This window comes from Phyllostomus hastatus, unplaced genomic scaffold (assembly GCF_019186645.2).
Source record: "Phyllostomus hastatus isolate PE091 unplaced genomic scaffold, TTU_PhHast_1.1 phas_scaffold_78, whole genome shotgun sequence".
In the NCBI taxonomy this organism is placed as follows: Eukaryota; Metazoa; Chordata; class Mammalia; order Chiroptera; family Phyllostomidae; genus Phyllostomus; species Phyllostomus hastatus.
In genome coordinates this window covers 113021051-113038827 of record NW_025334041.1, presented here as the reverse complement: position 1 = coordinate 113038827, position 17777 = coordinate 113021051, and the positions used below count along the sequence as shown (strand labels likewise).

Sequence of the window (17777 nt, the reverse complement as noted above, 5' to 3'; positions counted from 1 at the left end):
ATTGCTGGTAAGTTTGCTGAGCAATTAGCAAAAGTGCTCATCCCTCATCTAAAACAAGATGAGTTACTGAACTGAGTGATGTGGTCACAGAAGTGAATGTTCCAGGTAATTGAAATTGGGGTGAGGGGATCGGATTTCGTGTTATTTTTGAAGGGAGACCTACAATGCTTTGTGTACTGTCGTGCCTTCTGAAGCCAGAGGTACAGATCACAACTTAACCCATTTTAGGCAAATGAGTATCTCAGTTTGGACTGCTTGGGTTTGGAGATTGTCACTGTTTTCATTATCAGTGCGCCAGGTCCACAGCAGCCTGCTGATCTAGCATGCTGCTTCCGTGGATCTCATGTACCGACAGCCTGCTTTGTGCGAGGGGCTGCCACAGTGAGGAGGGTCCTGAGGAAGGCACTGCCCGATTCTCCAAGTTAGGGAATTAGAGATTCAGCCTGTTAGGGACAACATTGAGTGTGGGCCCTTTGTCAGAAGACGTGCCCTGACTTTAGGTAGGTGCACTGGTGTCTTTATTTCCTCCTTGTTCGTTCACTAAACACAAGGGGGGACACTTCCTCCGGGGCGCTCGGTCGTTCCTCAGAGTGTTGGGCTGAGACACCCAGTTCTGACCACCTGACACTCCCAAGTTGAATATAGCTGTTAAAATATCCATATCCTTATAATACGGCACATTTTTTACCATTAAAGATTGCTAATATATGTTCTCTCTGAAAACGAACAAAATGTATAGGAATAAAATATAAGACAAGCATAGAAGGTACAGATTATTCTTGGGATCCAATCATTTTGTGAGTGCTTCCCAAGCTGAATTCCTGGAAAAAGATACCCCCCTCTATATAAAAACTTTTTTTTTAATTTGTCCTTTGTGATCTTTTAATAATAACCTCAGAATCATGCTGCCATCTTTTCCTATTAAATATGAGATTGGTAAAGGAAGAAAAATATGTCCAGCTGCCAAGGTTCCTCGGAAAAGCAGACAAAGTTAATAAATAGGTCTAAAGTAAATATATGATTGCTTCTCTAGCTGACCATAAAATAATACAAATCATGGGAACATTTTCACACCATTCATTTTAAAATAAAGAAACTGCTCTGAGATAAGTGCTTTAGAAATTACAAGGATGTAGGTGTTGTTACGAGCAATATATACAAAAGGAAAAAAGGGTAACCAAATATGCAGTGCCTGAAAGAATCTGAAAACTCCAACTGTAGGAGATATTTTTCCATGACTTGGAGTTTCTAAAATACTCATTCATACCCCATGGAAATCCCCATTCCCAGATTAGGGAATTTTTGTATCTTCAATTTTTTTTTCTTACTGTCTACATTAATAGAGATTTTCCTCTGGCTTCATTTGAAAAATTTTCATCTTTGCAGTATTTCTCTTCCCAGGCCACAGTTATGTTGACAATTTGGTGATTTACTTGAACAATTTTCTGACTAGTTATGGTCACATTTGAAACGCGGCTGGGTAACAGAATGGCGTATGAAGACACAATAAGGAAGATGGGTTATCTCCTTTGGTTTTGTCTCGTCCACCTCAGTCTCCGGTTTGGTGGCCTGGACAGGCTACCAGTAAGCGGTGGGCTGTAGGAGGCCTGATGTATTCAGCCACATCCAGTGAGCAAAGCTTTGGAATTTGCCCATTCATTAGATATTCCAGTGGCTTAACCAAGATCAGCCCCCAGTCCCCCAGCCTCCCAACCCCCTCCTCCCCTCAAAATACTGAGGGAGTGCCTGAATTAAGTCTAAAAAGAAAACATAATGGTTCAGCTTAGTCTCTCACAATCGAATAAGCAGGCTTGTGAATTTACAGAGAAGAGCTATGTGAAGCATGCGAACCATTATTAAGAATGTATCTGCTTAAAAAAAAAAATTGATCTTTCTAGAAATTTGCCTACAGTGAGGTTCTTCCAGGAAGACTTTCTTTAGTGAGTGTGTGCATGCCTACACTGGTTTGGATTTGGGTGAACCAAGGGTTAGAGACCGCTGCTACCCACATCCAGGCCCTGCAGACCAGCCACGCAGCCAGACCCCAACACCGTGAGACAGCATTCCCAGAGATGGTCGAAACCTGGACCTAGTACTCCTCACCCTCCTCCCAGTCAGAGCTGCTGATGGACTCAGTAGGGGTGGCTCCGTATCCCTCCCACAAGTACGCTCTTCCAGAACCAACCCCCATACTCAACAGCTACGAATAGGTCGCCAGCCTTGGGGCTGCTAATCAGAAAGAGTGCTTCACACAGTTCTCAGTGGAGATAATTAGTATTAGTTGCAAGAGATGACCAGCTGATAGTAATCAAGGTAATGAGAACCTTGTACACATTAATTCCAAAACAGAAGTTCAGTGGGAGAACACATGAGACACCAAGTTAAAAGCGTCTGTTAATTTTTTCATTTAATCTACATCAGCCTGAAATATAAAAAACAATTATGGTATAAATTTCTTAAATTTATACATAAGTTTCAGAAATCAGTTAACATAATTATCACATGTTTTTAAATAACTAAAGGTCAAAATATATTTTTTTCTTTAATTATCCCAAACATGTTAGACTATCCAGTATCACAATAGAACTGATATTAAAACTTTGAATCGGTATCTTAAAAGGTTGAAATTGAATTTCAACTTTTACTTCCCTTTCTCCTTTTTGGAGAGTTTTCCATAAAATAAAATAACAGGAAGCAAGAAAGTAGAGAGTGTACTTAGATTTGCTTAACATTTCTCTCTCTTAGCTAATCAAATATATGTTTCACGGTCTCCTGCTGTGGCCATGGAGTAAGAATGATTTTCTTTTAACTTTATACTCTTGACCAGATTAATTGTGATCACAGTGCCTGAATGTCCCCATTGAGGAGATAAAACTGCTCCCGGGAAATATTTGAGCATGAATATTAAATATTGGTGGTGTCCTAGAAACTTAGCATCTGACACTCTAAATCTTGAAAAATGTTTTCCTAGAAATGTTTTTACTGATCAGTGGTTTGTTGTGCTTTCTAGGATATGAAAGAAATAGTCTCTTTTAAATTTTAATGAACTAACAAAAACCCCAACCAATATATGTTCACGTTGTTGCATATTATAATTGATTTCCTTCCGAAATTTTGTTCTCTAGGACATGGGATAAGGATTGGTGGTTGACCATCTGCACTGCTGACACAATTCCAAGGGTTCTTGTAAAAACCGCTCTTGGACACGCAAGGTGTTAAGAGAGTCTTTAAAAACCATTCAAGAAAACAACAGGTGGAGGAGAGTTGGGATTCCCACTCAGAGGCAGGGTAGGAAACAGCAAACTGATGTAGACATAACAAACACCATTTTTGTTCTTTATTGCTTCTAGGCTCAGAAAATATTTCTAGAATCCTTCTCCACAAAGAAGCTGTTCCAGGGTTCCCTTTAGAAATAGTTGTAGCCAAAGACAATGAATTTCTGCAGTTTGAAGCCTTCTTCCTTTGGAGGACGTTAAGGTATTTCTTCAATTCCTCAGCTGATTCAGTATGAGATGAGATGGAATGTCAGGGTGGTCCTGTAAGCAGTTTGAATTTCCTCTCGCCAGGTCTTGCCTCTGTGCAAGCATTTTCTCATTCTCCAGAATGAAAGAGGCCCACTCACATATCTCTGCCCAAGCAGTTTAAAGGGGGACAATTTTCTTTGCTCCAAGCAGCAGGCATCATAGACAGTGATGCATCAGTGTCTGCAAGAGTCTTAGCAGAATTCAGCTGGTAACCACCAGACTTGTCAAGGACACGGCATCGCCGCCATCCTTCTAGAAAGGCATGTACTTTCTGGCATATCATTTCAGTATTATACCCCATGTAATAGGAGAGCACAGAAACGTAGGATTAAGTGAGCATCTTTTAGGGCAAGACCCATATAGGACATTTTTCCATACTCAAAGCGCTGTTGCAGGGACCAGAGAAAGCGTGGGCTAATAACAATTCCTGGTACACACCTTTCAGCATTCTCTAACAAGCAGAATGCATGCTTTCCATATTCACTAACAGCCCTCAAGCTTCTTTATGTATTTTGGGTTAGAAACAAGCATACTGTGGTACCCTGATCCTGGATTCTTCAAAATGACTTCATCATCCCCTACCAAGACCTTCCTTGGGCAGAAACTGTGCAAAAAAAAAAAAAAAATCTAGCCAGCTCTTGGTCACTCTTCTTTGAGGACTGTAAATGTCATGTTGATTTTAAATGCTCTATTTCAGGATGGTATCAAATGTGGAGTTAAATATTTGGAATAAGAAATTGAATTTCAGCAGTTTTCCAGCACTTCGTTCTCAAAAAAACTGCCCCAATGTTAGTACTAGAACCAGCCCTGAGGTTACATATTAATGTACTGGACTGAAAGCAAATTCAGATCTCTTAAAAAAAAATCTATCAGGTCTTTGCTAGATCTTTTATGGTTGCCTGTTTCTGACATAATATTATTCTTACTGAGACCTTGTGTAGACACGGCCCCACCCGGGAGGGAGCCGACCACTGCAGTGCTGAGAGAACGGTGAAAGGGAGCAGAATGTGATGTGTGACTTCAGACAGCAGGCCAGGCGACAACTGCTTGCCGCCTTTGTGTCCATTACACATCAACAGTTAACTCTGGTGACATAGGACAACAGCCAGGAGCACCCCTAAAGTGTGCATCATCACCCTCAAAAGGCTTTTATCTCTCTTTTGTTTTTTAATCCTCACCCAAGGACATGCTTATTGACTTAGAGAGAGAGGAAGGGAGGGAGGGAAACATCAATCAATTGCCTCTCATGTGCACTCCAACCAGGGACCAAACTCACAACCTAAGCATGTGTGCTGACTGGGAATCAAACCCATGACCTTATTGGTGTACAAGATGCTCCTCCAACTGACTGAGCCACACCAGCCAGTGCTCAAAAGGCTTTTAAAATTGGTTCCAGTTTGTATTTGAAAAGGGAAGCAATACTTATGTGTTAAATATAGTAAAATATTGCATTGGCCAAAAAGTCCTTTTAGTTTTTTCTGTAAGATGACTCCAGTAGCACTTAGTTGTCTTTAACTTCGTTGGAAATGATTTTGTTAGATTGTATTGTGACAGCTGTCATGTCAGTGTGCATTTCAAAAAAAAAAAAACCTTACCAAAATTGGTACATTTTTATGTAGCCATTTTAATATTGAAGATGGAAGAAAATACGCATTTTCACCATATTATGCTTTATTATTTCAAGAGAGGCAAAAACACAACTGAAATGAGAAGATTAGAACAGTTTATGGAGAAGGTGTTGTGACTGATCGAAGGTGTCAAAAAGTGGTTTGTGAAGTTTCTTGGTACCATTGACATTCTGGCCAAATAATTCTTTGCCATGGGCTATTTTATGCACTGGAAGATGTTTAGCAGCACCTCTGGCCTCTACCCACTAGAAGCCAATAACAGGAGACAGCCGACATACTCAAAATATCCAAATCAATGATGTTGGTGAAAATCAAAACTGTATCATTTATTTCATGGAAAAAGCCATACGGATTTTTTACAACCTAATAACTAGTGTTGAAATGTTGTTGGGTTTTTTTTTTTAAATTTAGACTTCTGTTTATATTTACTCTATCACAGAGTGTCATTGTGTTCAGCCTAATCTACTGAGGGGAAATTGAATAGTTCCAGAGCAGATTAACAACTTTCATGAATAAATGTTGAGTTTTGGGTTTTCTGTGTTTTAATATTAAGGGAGTCAGAATTTGAAATGCATATTTTCCCAATTTCCTCCATCTAATGTGCATCATAAATGAATGGGGAAATAGTAATTTTAGAGGCACTAAATAATTTTTTTTTCTTCTTGCATTCTGCCACATCATCTGAGGCCTGGAAGACACCCAATAGGACTTGTTTTACCTTAAAGTGTCTACAATGCAGCATTGTAGGATCAGCACCTACGAAACAGCCTTCCGTGTATTTTTTTTAATTTGCTAAACTGAGCAAAAGCTGTTACTGGAATATTACAGGGAAACATCAAACGTATTTCCTGTCCTGGAGAACTGCGTGCTTGCCATGTGTCTGTGACCGTATACTTGGCTGATGTAGCAGTTTGGATAAAACGTGGGGCTATTCATGTCAGTGCGGAGGTTCTGATCCTCAAGCAACCCATCAATTTTTTTCTTTTTCTTTCTAGCCACAGATGACAGTCCTAACCCCATCCCTCACCATAATACATGCCCAAAATAGCATATACATCACTGTTAATTCTCTTAACATCCCTAAAATTCACTGAAAGTAAAATTCCACACTGCCTTACATTATTATGCATTTCCAGTGTCAGTGCAGTCTGCCCAAATATATATTTTTCTATAATATGTTTTCTGAAAGCCAAAGTTCCTCATAAACCTAAATGGCAGTGAAGAACCCAAGGTTCTGGTCCACGTAGATATACTGAAGACATTTCCACAGCTGTAAGCCATTCACGAAAGCGCCGGACAGTCGGAACCCAACCCGATCCCCACTCTAATAACTCTGGAACCCGATTTTCAACCTTCGCCATCTCATGGCATGCTTAACTAATTACTAAAATTTGTGGCACACCAAAAAATACATTTTTTGTCAATCTGACCAAAAAATAGGTATAATTTTGAGTCATTTACACCAGATGGCTATTGTTGTGTTGGCTGTTGTCATTTCTTTGACAGTCTAAGGGGTAAAGGTCAGTGCCCCAGATGAAATAGTCAGGAGTTGCAAGTTGTAAAATGCTTGCAGCACACCGGTTGAAAGTCAATGCTGTAGAATCTAGCCCTAACCCCTTCCTCAGTGGTAGAATCTCTGGTGTGGTTTCCTTGAATGGAACATATCTATCTGATATTTGTGGTTAGAATAATTTTGACAAAACATTGACAGTCTTAAGGCTAAAGGCTGAAATAGAATCATTATCTTGGGCAGCTAGTAAGTGCAGTGATAAAAAAAACTATATAGATTTCAAAACCCAGGTTACTGATGGCAGATTTTAAGAGAATATGGGAAAGCAGCATTACCGTATTTAATCCACTGTTGTTTCTGATGTTTACAGTTAATGTCAGAAAGGATGCTTTAGTCATTGAAGGAAATTAGAAATGTTGTAGCAGTGGAAAGTTTGTCAAGCTTTCAGGGAGATGTTCTCTAAACTGCGCTGTAATAAAAATAGGGAGTGTGCCATACCCTCGTTCCCATGAATCCTTCCTGGGAGCGTGCTGGGCAGAGCGTCTCTTTAAAAAGTCACAGTTGCCTGCTACCTGTGAAGAGTTGAATCACCGGCCCCTTTTAGATGGCCCCTTTTAGATGACGGATAAACATTTAGAACTCCTGATCTTAGCAGTGGCAGCGAAAACACTTATTTTGGTCTCTCTTCCATGGGAACGGGAGGTGAAACTTGAGAAGACAGTGTGGACTAGGGGATGGAGTGCTGGACAGGAGGTCGGGAATCTTTGTTCTGTTCTATTCCCAGCCAGCTGCTGGGTTGCTATGTAAACTCAGATAAGCCATCTACCCTCTCCACACCTCCTGTTTTCCACTTGTGAATGCGTAGGTAGAGACATTCTTTACTTAGCTCTTCAAAAAATATCATTAGAAGCAGCTTGCACTGAAGATGTGGATAGTATCTTTGGGTTGAAAAGAGGCTACACACACACATCAGTATCTCTGTTCCCTGTGGCGGCACTCTAACCACAAGCTGATAGGCAGCTGTCCCTGTTTCTGCACGGCCAGGCAGGTCCCATTACAGTGACCTTTGTATTGCACAGAACCTAAGAGCGTGACCTTGGAGCCGGAATGCCTGAGTTTGAGTCTTGGGTCTACCACTTACTAACTCTGTGACCCTGGGCAAGTCGGGGTACTAGATTTTCTCATCTGTAAAATGGGGCTGAAGATGGCCCCCGTGTCTCTGGAGTGTGACGAAGCTGGAAGGCATTCATGAAGCGCACTGCAAACATTTCATATTCTCATTGCCCAGAACTACTCTTCATTATTAATGTGGCGGGAAAGGTGAAACCTCACCCCAGCCCTAGTTTCTTCTATGTAAGAATGGCTGTTCGCTCCTCTTCCCAAAGGCTTGGATCTCACTCTGCTGTGTCCATCAGTCCTGGGCCCTAAGTATAAGCTCCTAGTCACTGTGACCCATTGTGTCAACTATAACAATTGAAGGACTGTCACGTAAAAGATGAAAAGAAATCCAGATCTTTCATATTACCCTCAGACACATCTCTGACTTACTAGCTTGAAAAAAGGCTAACATTTCAGAAGTATTGCAAAATGGAGAGTGAGATCGCTGGTGGCTGGAAGCAGCATCTTGATTATTATGGAAAATGAACCCAGGGAACCTCGGGAAGAAGTGGGAGAACAGTTAACAGTGTCGACGGAGTTCACCTTAACCTCTGGAAGCAGCTTCTTGCGGTGGTGACCCTCAGAGAAGTAGTATGGGAGGGTCCCAAAAAGTGCTTAAGATGCTCAAGCATGAAGAGGTAGAGCTTTAGGATTGTCAAAAATCTAAGTAAAAAGATTTTTTCCCCCAGGAATTAAAGACATTGTGATGTTTTATTGAGTTGTACACTTGAAACCTGTATGGTTTGGGAAACTATTATCACCCCTATAAATTCAATAAAAAAGACATGGAAGTATAAGGGTTCGGAATTCGATGAAAATGTATTAGTTTTTGTAACTGACTGCAGTGTGGAATTTCAAAGACTGAATAGCATCTTAAGAGATAATCACATGTTTCATTGATTTTTTTTTCTCTTTTTCTGATTAGAGCCAACCTACATCACAATTGATCCGCCTGCATGTGGGGAGTCACCGAACTGCAGCCTGACGGAGCAGGACTGTGTTTACGGCTTCAGCGTCGACAGCAATGGTTGTCAGACTTGTCAGTGCAAAAGCAGTAAGTACGCAGAAGACGGGTTTGTGGGGTTTTTTTTTTCTCCCCTGAGCCTAATATGACATTGTCAAAGCATACTATGTGATGGAATGTTTTTTGCATTTCTGTTCATGGCATTCCCTTAGCAACCTGAAAGGAGAAGAAGATAATTGTACTGAACACAAACAAATAGGCTGTCATTTGGGGAAAACAAGCTGCTTCTTCACTCTGGTTTTCATCTTCGTTCCTGTGTAGTCAGGTGCTCCTCGATAGCCAGCTGCATCCTGGGTACAGCCCTCAGAGCTCCAAGTACCTTTTGGTTACTGCCCTGTTGGCTTTAACGTAACCTTGCTGGGTCACCCAGTGACAAGAAGGTCACCCACACAGAGGGCGTCACATTCCATGCGTGGCAGTCATAATCCCTAGCATGTGCTTCACCTTGTTGACCTCACACTCTCCTCCATGTGGACTCTAGTCCACAGGTCCCCAAGCCGTGACCTCTGAAACTTGATAGAGTCTGTGACATTTCATCTGCACGCACACGAAACTCAGTTGTCCTTCATGTTTAAGACGACTTAGAATTCCCCTGATTCAAATTTATTTTGAAAATAAATATCTTCATTCCCCTCAGGCGTTCCCCAGGTGATACACCTTCTAGAACCCTTGTGGTCCTTTCCATCTTTTGACATGCTTACCGTCTGTCCTTACCCTCCGGGGTGGCCCAGAAACAAACCAGGTGCTCCAGAGTGTGCCCCGATCACTGCAGCTCTGCTGCGTGGCCGGAGTCCGCACCGGCCCTTTGAGTCGCACACTGCTGGCTCTCTCAGAGTGTGCAAGTGGCTGGAACCTTCAGGGCTTCTTGTCGCATTCACCGCCGTGAGCTAGTTCTCATCCCCTCTGTATTTGAACATTTGATTTTTTTTTTAGTGACATAAATAAAGGGCCACATTTACCAAGAAATTATCCTGAGAGTTTCAAACTGTTTTCCAACTAGTTGGGATATTTTTGAATCTTGAAAATGGGATTTCCTACCTTATCTAGGCCTCTAGCTTATAGTAAATAAACATAACTTTGATGTCCCCATCTACCACATTGAACTAAAATTAAGTTGTACAGAATGCAGGACAGATTCCTGTAGACCCACAGACCTTCTTGACAAATGACAGTGGATGTAAATCTCACTCCCTTGGGGGAGTCATTCAGCCAACAACATGCCACCTCTATCTCCACGTAGGAGTCTTGAAACATTCGACCTCTTATCTAAAATCAAAATAGATGGTATTTGTAGCATCCCTTTGCTAGGAAGCCCATTTTAAACTTAAAATGCAATTACTGGGGCCTGGCTTGTTTTTCATGAGCCTAGACTGGCTCCTGGTGGTCCTGGCTTTCTTTTCTAAATGTCACAAACCACATGTTTAACAATTCTTTCTGCAGAATTTTCCACTGTGAAGGTCAAGCTTAGTTTCTGTAGTTTTAGAATCCTTTGTCTTTTTTTAATTGACCCTTGGCCTCCTTGAGTTTTCTGAACTCACTCTCCGTTCTCTCTGGTCTCTCCTAAACTTAGACAATGCTTCTATAATAAGCAGGTTCTTTGTGAGCCCCTGGGTGTAATTATGCTGGGCTCAGAGACCTGGAATTACTTAATGCAGATAGGTGCTCACTTTCCAATTTATCTGTTATTGTGCACTTTCTTTTCATCTTAATCTTCATTGTTCAGTCTTCTCTGTTGTAAGAATATTTTGATATGAAAGAGAAATACAAAATAGGAATTGAGTAATTTGGCTTTCTTAATTGCATGTTGTCAGCCCCCTATTTGCCTGATGGAGTTCGTGCTAACACCAAGTTTATAAACGTGACTGCAGGGATTGCCATCTTCACATTTCCCATAAGCCTCCAGCCATCTGGGGCTGTCCTGCCTTCCTACAAGTTGTTTCTGTTCTCAGGAGGCCAGGCCCTGTCGTGCACCTGTCTGCCTTTTATAGCTCCCTCTGGGAACCCAGTCCACTGGGGAGCTGCCTTGGCAGGCACATCGGTTTACATAAATGGCCAACTTTGTTTTTTGACAGCAACATAATTAGTGATTGTATCGGGAAGCATTTATATTTTAATCCTCCTTATCTCTCTTGAGCGACACATCCTTTATGATCATGGGAGGGCAGCTAAATTTTTTCTGCAACTTTTTGATGTCTAAAAATACAGATTTTATTGTTTTTAATCACCCCACCTGCCACCTTCACTTGGGCTTTGCTGTTACGAATCTTTTGGCCCCACGGTCATGCTTACATAAAACCCCCTCCACTTCTCAGTAAGCCCTTTGTAGTTAAATCCAAAGAAGCAGTTTCCCTCAGTTACCATCAAAGCAAGTCTAAGACCCATCACTGGCGTTCTGCAAGTTGGGACTATTAGGAAAATTCTGCTCTGCCTGTCTTTCTGTTACTGTTGCATTCTGGCTTTATGAAAGGAATATCCATGCATTCCACCTATTTGCACCTCCGTTTCATTAACATGTAGAAAGAAACATGTACAGGAGACTTGCATTTTGTCAATGATTTTTTTTTACATATAAACTTTTATTAGCCATTTATTCTTTGCAAATTTTATCTGTTTACAGAGTTAGTCATCCTTCCTCCTTCCTCCCCCTCTTCCTCCCTCCTCCCCCTCTTCCTCCTTTGCCTGATGTAGATAAGCATCTGCCGAGTTCTAGCTACTGTAGTAGGTGTTAATGCCACAAAGATGAATAAATTAAAAGAGCTGCCCTATGTAAAAAAATCTGTACCCAACACACTAATGAAATATCATTTCAAGCCAAATTCTATAACTCATAAAAGTATATTCTTTTATGAGGATGCTTTGGTCCTGTAGGAGAGTCCAAGCACTTGTTTACAGCGGAGTAGGGCAGTAGCTGACCCATCTCCCCGGCCCACGCTCAGCTCTCGGTGCTCAGCAGATGTTGGCGTGTGAATGAGCAGGGAGCCATCAGAACCAGGGATGCTATGGGACCTCTTGTCTGAAATACCCTCTGAAGCCTCGCTGTTCGGACCATGTATCCGTATTTCACATTGAGATTCTTGACCCGGGTTAGTCTTCTGCTATCTTACTCACTGCCACCGCATACCTAAAAGTGTAATTAAACACCACGTGGGATTTCTCAGTTTGACCTCATCATCAGAAGCCTAGTCATGGAGCATTCTGCTCTCAGCCCCGCAGCAGCAGTCCTGATTATCGGACATGTTCCGAAGCCGCACCTTTGGGAGGTGAGTCGGATTAAAGCGAAGTACCCGACTCCTGGCTGCCAGATTCCTGTGGTTGCATGGACCCAGCTCTCTTCCCAGGCTCTGGCGTCGCGCCGACTGGCCTCCACCACAGCAAATGGCTTTACTTCTCTGGGCCTCTGCGTCCTCTGTATCTGCGAAGGGCAGATAACAAGGCCTAACTAATGGGTTATTTTGAGGATTAGATGAATGCATGCAAAGCTAGCGTTACTCACTGGCATATGGTAATTGTTTATGCCACACGATAGCTGTTTTATAACATCCATTTCTGAGTCAGCCCAAGTTGACATGGAAAGTCCCCAGTTTCCCCTTCTTTGTTCCAACACCAACCTGCCTTTGGTTCTTCCTGTCCTCTGAGGGTTCTTCCTGTCCTCTGAGGGCACTCACACAAACAACTTTCCTTTTACTTTTTCATTTGAACCCTCGAATAGTCTCGTTCTCTTTCACCCAGTTTTAGAAAAAAGGAAATTCCGAATAGTGAAGGACTGCATAAAAGTGTGTTCTTTTTACCACTGCAGCTACTTGATGAGTAGTGGTTTTGTCTACATTTCTCCATACGTTATTTTTCTGCATCCCACCAAAAAGCCTGCTGCACTTGCAGTGGTCCTGACCATTGATAACTCAAGTTTTCTGGTAGGGATTATACCCTGTTTGAGTAGACAGCTGGCATCAAGATTTCTTAGAGTAAGATTAGCCCCAGGTAAATATTTTTCTTCTGTTCATTGGGTGGTGGTTTACTCATTCATTTTTGCCTCCCATTCATCTAGCATTTGTTGAGTGCCTGCGATTTGCCAAGCACTAGGAATATGAAAAAGATCAAATGGACCTTATCTTGATTTGTGTAGTTAATGTGTTGGTAATATCGGTAATATGCTAATGTGTTATAATGATATTGCATCATAATCAAGCATATTATATACAATCACTTTTAAGATTGAAATTAAAACCCAGTAGAAACATGCCCTTCAAAGTACATAGAAGTTGTGACAGAGGATTCTTTTGTTTGAACCTATAACCAAAACCATTCTTATAACCCTGCTAAGCAAAGTAATACATCAAGGGACTACAGAGAAATTGAAATGATCCCTGACTCCTTGTCTCAAAGGCATATGTAGAATAGAGAAAAATGTGGTGGAAAAAGTTTAAGAAAGTACAGTAGCAACAAAAATAAAACAAATCATTTGGATAATATAATAACCTAACATTATTGGTACAAACTATTAATAGCATTACTTTTTAACCATACTTGTTGCTGTTAAACAGACTTCCGCTTAGTATATGAACTGTATGTAGTGAGTGACATCTATATGAATTAAATACCATTAATCCTTCAGCATCTTATTTTCTACATCTTTCCGTCAAGTGGATTTGGCTGGATTACTTGTAACTTCTCCACTTTTAACATCTCTTAATTCTAGACAGGAAAATGTTTCTATCTAGAAACTAACAAAGACAATGACAATTAATGGCAACAGGAAGAAAAAGCCTTTGTCTTTTTCGGGGAACATATATCTGAACCAGGCATCTAAAGAAGGTTGCGACATCAAATAGAGAGGGAGGCAGGCTCCCCGTTTTTTATTTCACTGTAACCCCGAGCAAACATTTAATCAGGGTCACAGTTGGGACCACCGCTGATGGTGTCGCATTTCTTTATTTACTAGTTTCAGGCACTTCCTGGTGTTCTTCACTGACCGAGCAGGTGGGTGGGCACTGCCAGACCGGGAGTGAAGCATGCAGCAAAACTCTAGGGGCACCGCCCTGTTGGGTTCTGTGTAAGTCTCCGGGTGTTCACCTACAGTACAGTGTGAATGGACGATGCCTCCCACAGCTGTGCCACATCGTGGCCTGGGAGCAAACATCTCTTTTTCTCCAGGGTGAAGAGAAAGTTTATTGCATAGTGGCTATTGACCCACCATAATGCACAGGCCTGTGCTTTGCCGTGATTTATAACTTTCCCTTCAATGGTAATTTCCCCCTATGGATCAGGAAGCATTTATAGATCACAGTGAAGTCAAAATGCTGAAAAATTATGAACACAAAGCCACCATTCTTTCTGTGGTTGCCTCAAGTGAGGTACCAGAGCTTTTCAAACAAATTTATAATCCCCCCACCCATCTATGAATAAGATGCTTCTAATCGGTCTGTGCTGCTCCTTATGTAACTGTTTGCCCTAATGATATATTTCTTTTTTTTAAAAAAGCCCATAATTGTTACAGTATTTCAGAAAATTTTCAATACTATCGAAGTAAGTTTTTTTTTTTATCCTGTTATTTTTCTGCTAATCTGGCAGCCTTGATGAGAGTGGAGGAGTGAGGAACAAGAACATTGGTTGATTGGTTCGTTCTGCAAATGCTTGTGGAACAAACACTCCTTGCTGAGCATCGTGATAACACCTGGACTGCATGGATGCAGAAAAGGAGTTCCTACCCGGGAGCCCCTTCTGTTCCGGAACGGAATCAAGGCAGGCCAAGACCGCGGCGTGCTGACGCGCAGCCAGGGCAGCGTTGCGGCATCCCGCCCTGCGTGGCGTGGCCCGGCTGCTGTCCGTGAACCACTTGAACGTTTGTTTCAGTAGCAGCCTTTGCTTGACATTCTCTTCTATTGCAAAGCAGAGGTGGTTGAAGGCAAATTTAGTTTTTAGTCACATTTTTTAAACTTGCTGAGGCAACAGTTTTCTTTAAGGCTGAAGCCCATTGTAAATGAAGGGCTACAGAATCATGCGTTTTTTTTAAAGGACTAGAAAAATAAAGGCACAAAGGCAATCAGACTCCAAAGTTTTAAGGAATTTAATGCCCAACGGTGCTGGCCCTGGGAAGTTCTTAGAGTGTGTTTAATTTATCTGTTACCCAACATGCTCTGCTGGGTGTTGTGCCTTAAGCAGTCTGGCAACAGAAAAATGGGCCCACAGCTTACAGTGCTAAAGAAAGGAATGTGGCTAGGAAGTCTTCTTTCTCCTTTAGCACCCTCTTGTCATGGGGGAGAGATGGAAAAAGATGACCTTTCAAGTCATAAGATTACAGATTTTTAAATGAGACATTTAGAATTTGGCTTTTAAGGGTGCAAATAAGTAATCAGTTGTTTCACAGTGTAACACAGACCCACAAGGTTATATTAAGTACATTTAATGAAAGGTTTATGGTAATGACAAAGTAGAAAATTATACCATAAATCACATTTTCCTTTTTAAAAGATAGCAAATTAAATATTCGAGTAGTGCCAGCTAGGATTCATGAGAGATGCTCTCTTAAAATATTAATGTAAACCATAAGCTCATTTCACCTATTAATTGTAGTTAAGGTTTAATTTCAGATTAGAAGACTTGTGTATGGAAGGGACACATGAGTTCTGCTTCTCCTAGTAACTTATGCATTATTTATATTATTTTGCTTAAAGGATGTCCAGGGAAAATAAAGATTAATTTATTATTTCACCACAGTCTCTGCTTCCCATCTTACTAATCCATGCAGAGCAATAATCAAACATGGCCACACCTTCGCCATCAGAATGTGATTACCTGTCAGATTCCGTGGTGAATTTAGACGAGTTTCTACTTGCTTTAGTTCCGTCACCAAGCACGTTCTCTTTACCTTCGCATTTTTATTTTCTATGTTATGCTGTTCATCCCTATATCATACCTTTTAAAATCTTTCTAGAAGACTTCTATTAAACTAATATTTCTGGTTGTTTCTTCTGCCAGTCACCATTGCTTCTTTATTTTTTTTCTTCCAAACTGATAAGTTAAAACTGACCAATAGGGGCCACCTTGAGCATTTCAGTCAGGGGATGTTGAATATCAATTAGAGATTTCCTTGGCAGATGTATACTTGAGTCGTTTAACTGAGTGTATCCACATACCTGGATATTTACCAGCAGGAGAGAGAAAAAGAGCTAAATGAACCACTTGCTTTCATTTTCTAGGAGACATCCTTTTTAAGGAAAGGGTAAGAAGTCCTTTATGCTTCATTATATAGTATGCAGGATTACATGGTAACATCTGAAACTTGTGAGAGTAAACACATGTAAACACTTAAGAACATGCATTATTATGGTCATGCGGTGGTAACAAAATATGACGTTTTAGGTGTGAAGTTTCTAATTCTCACATTTTATCAATACATGGTAATCAGGAGTTTGAGGTGACTAGTGAGAACAAATTTCATGAAAAAATTCAGTTTCATCCGTACCACAAACAGTGTGTACCAGCCCGATTAGAGGGATAACAGGAGAAAGAAGGGGAGGGGTCTAGTTGAGGAAGATTTATAAAGGACCCATGGACAGGGACAGCAGCCGGGTGGGGACTGACTGAGGGAGCGAGGGGTGGGTGGAGCAGGGCAGAGCTGGGGGGCGGAGAGATAGGAAACAGTAATTGAACAACAATAAAAAATATGTACTTCAAAAATCTAGTTCTCAAAGTTGGACTTTACTTTGTATATTACCCAAAATGTGGAGTTATGTTGTGATAACCACGAAATAACGTGATCTGTACATTTCAACCACTCCTAACGCCATGGTGGAGCTGAGGAATGCACGGGTGTGGAGGAGGATAGGAAGGCAGGGGAAGGTGCCGAAGCATTGATGTGTTCTGCCGTGTTCCGCGTTGCAAGGAACATGCCGTGCGTGTCTTCGCAGGGGAGGAGCTGTGCAGGGGCCTCAAGCGAGGCTGCTCGTTGGACTGCCCCTTCGGGTTCCTCACTGACGACCACAACTGCGAGATCTGCTCGTGCCGCCCCCGGCCCAAGAAGTGCAGGTTCCGATTCACGGACTGTGACAAGGACTGTCCGTTTGGATACCAGTACGTATTCCTGAATTCCGAAGATCTGTGCTTCCTTGTCTGGGACTTGGCGAAGCGTCCGTACCGGTCTTCGTTAGCTGTTTTGTGTCTTTGTGAATGAATCGACGAGGTCCCAAGTCCAGGGTATCCATGTGTGTTTGGTCGGGTGACTGAGGAAGGAGGGACGGGACCGTGGTCCCAGAGTCAGGCTTTACTCTCCTCTGTCAGGAAGATGGGCCACAGCCCTGTTGAGACTCTGCCCTTGGGGCCTGTTCTGTGGGACTTCTCCATGGCAAGGGCCCTGGGACACTGCAGGGGGGATGGAATTGTCACGCTCCAGTTGTGAAGGTGCTGTACCCTTCACAACTTCCCAGGGACTATTTTGTAATAACTTACTTAATCCACTCTTAAGGTCAGTTGACAGGAATGCATTTGCAGTACCGAGTATTCTTACCTGTCGTGCCTTCATATCTTGCCTGGGCACCAGTCTACAGTTCATAATAGCTTTTCTCTTTATGTAGCACTAGATTTTATGAAGATAAAGGACCACAACTTGTGTTTTTAATATTCTTGATTGAGTCAAAGCCCATATGCCAAAGTCAGAGTATTCTGGGGTGGGGGGCGGTGCAGCACGGAACAGACACTTCACATTTGTCCCCCAATTTGCCTGTGTTAGCGTCTCTCCATGCCTTTATATCGAGTTGGTCTCTTAAAAAACTACCGTGCAGAATATTATTTTATCATTCCTCTCTTGGTTCCCTTCCATTTTAGTTCTGCCTTTTCAATTTGACATATTTATGTAGCACTACTACTAATAAGGGACGTATTATATCCTGCCCATCTTATTAAAGTCATCATTTTGATTCTTCTTGGAAATCCTGGTT

General features: G+C 41.7%; 1 protein-coding gene across 1 annotated transcript in view; it reads left to right on the top strand.

Moving 5' to 3' along the window:
* CRIM1 (cysteine rich transmembrane BMP regulator 1) overlaps positions 1-17777 on the top strand; it is a 180504-nt gene that overhangs the window by 128977 nt on the left and 33750 nt on the right. Inside the window, exons 8-9 of the mRNA XM_045826977.1 lie at positions 8746-8874; positions 16752-16914. Of these exons, the coding sequence (XP_045682933.1) occupies positions 8746-8874; positions 16752-16914 (292 nt within the window). The remainder of the gene's footprint in view (positions 1-8745; positions 8875-16751; positions 16915-17777) is intronic.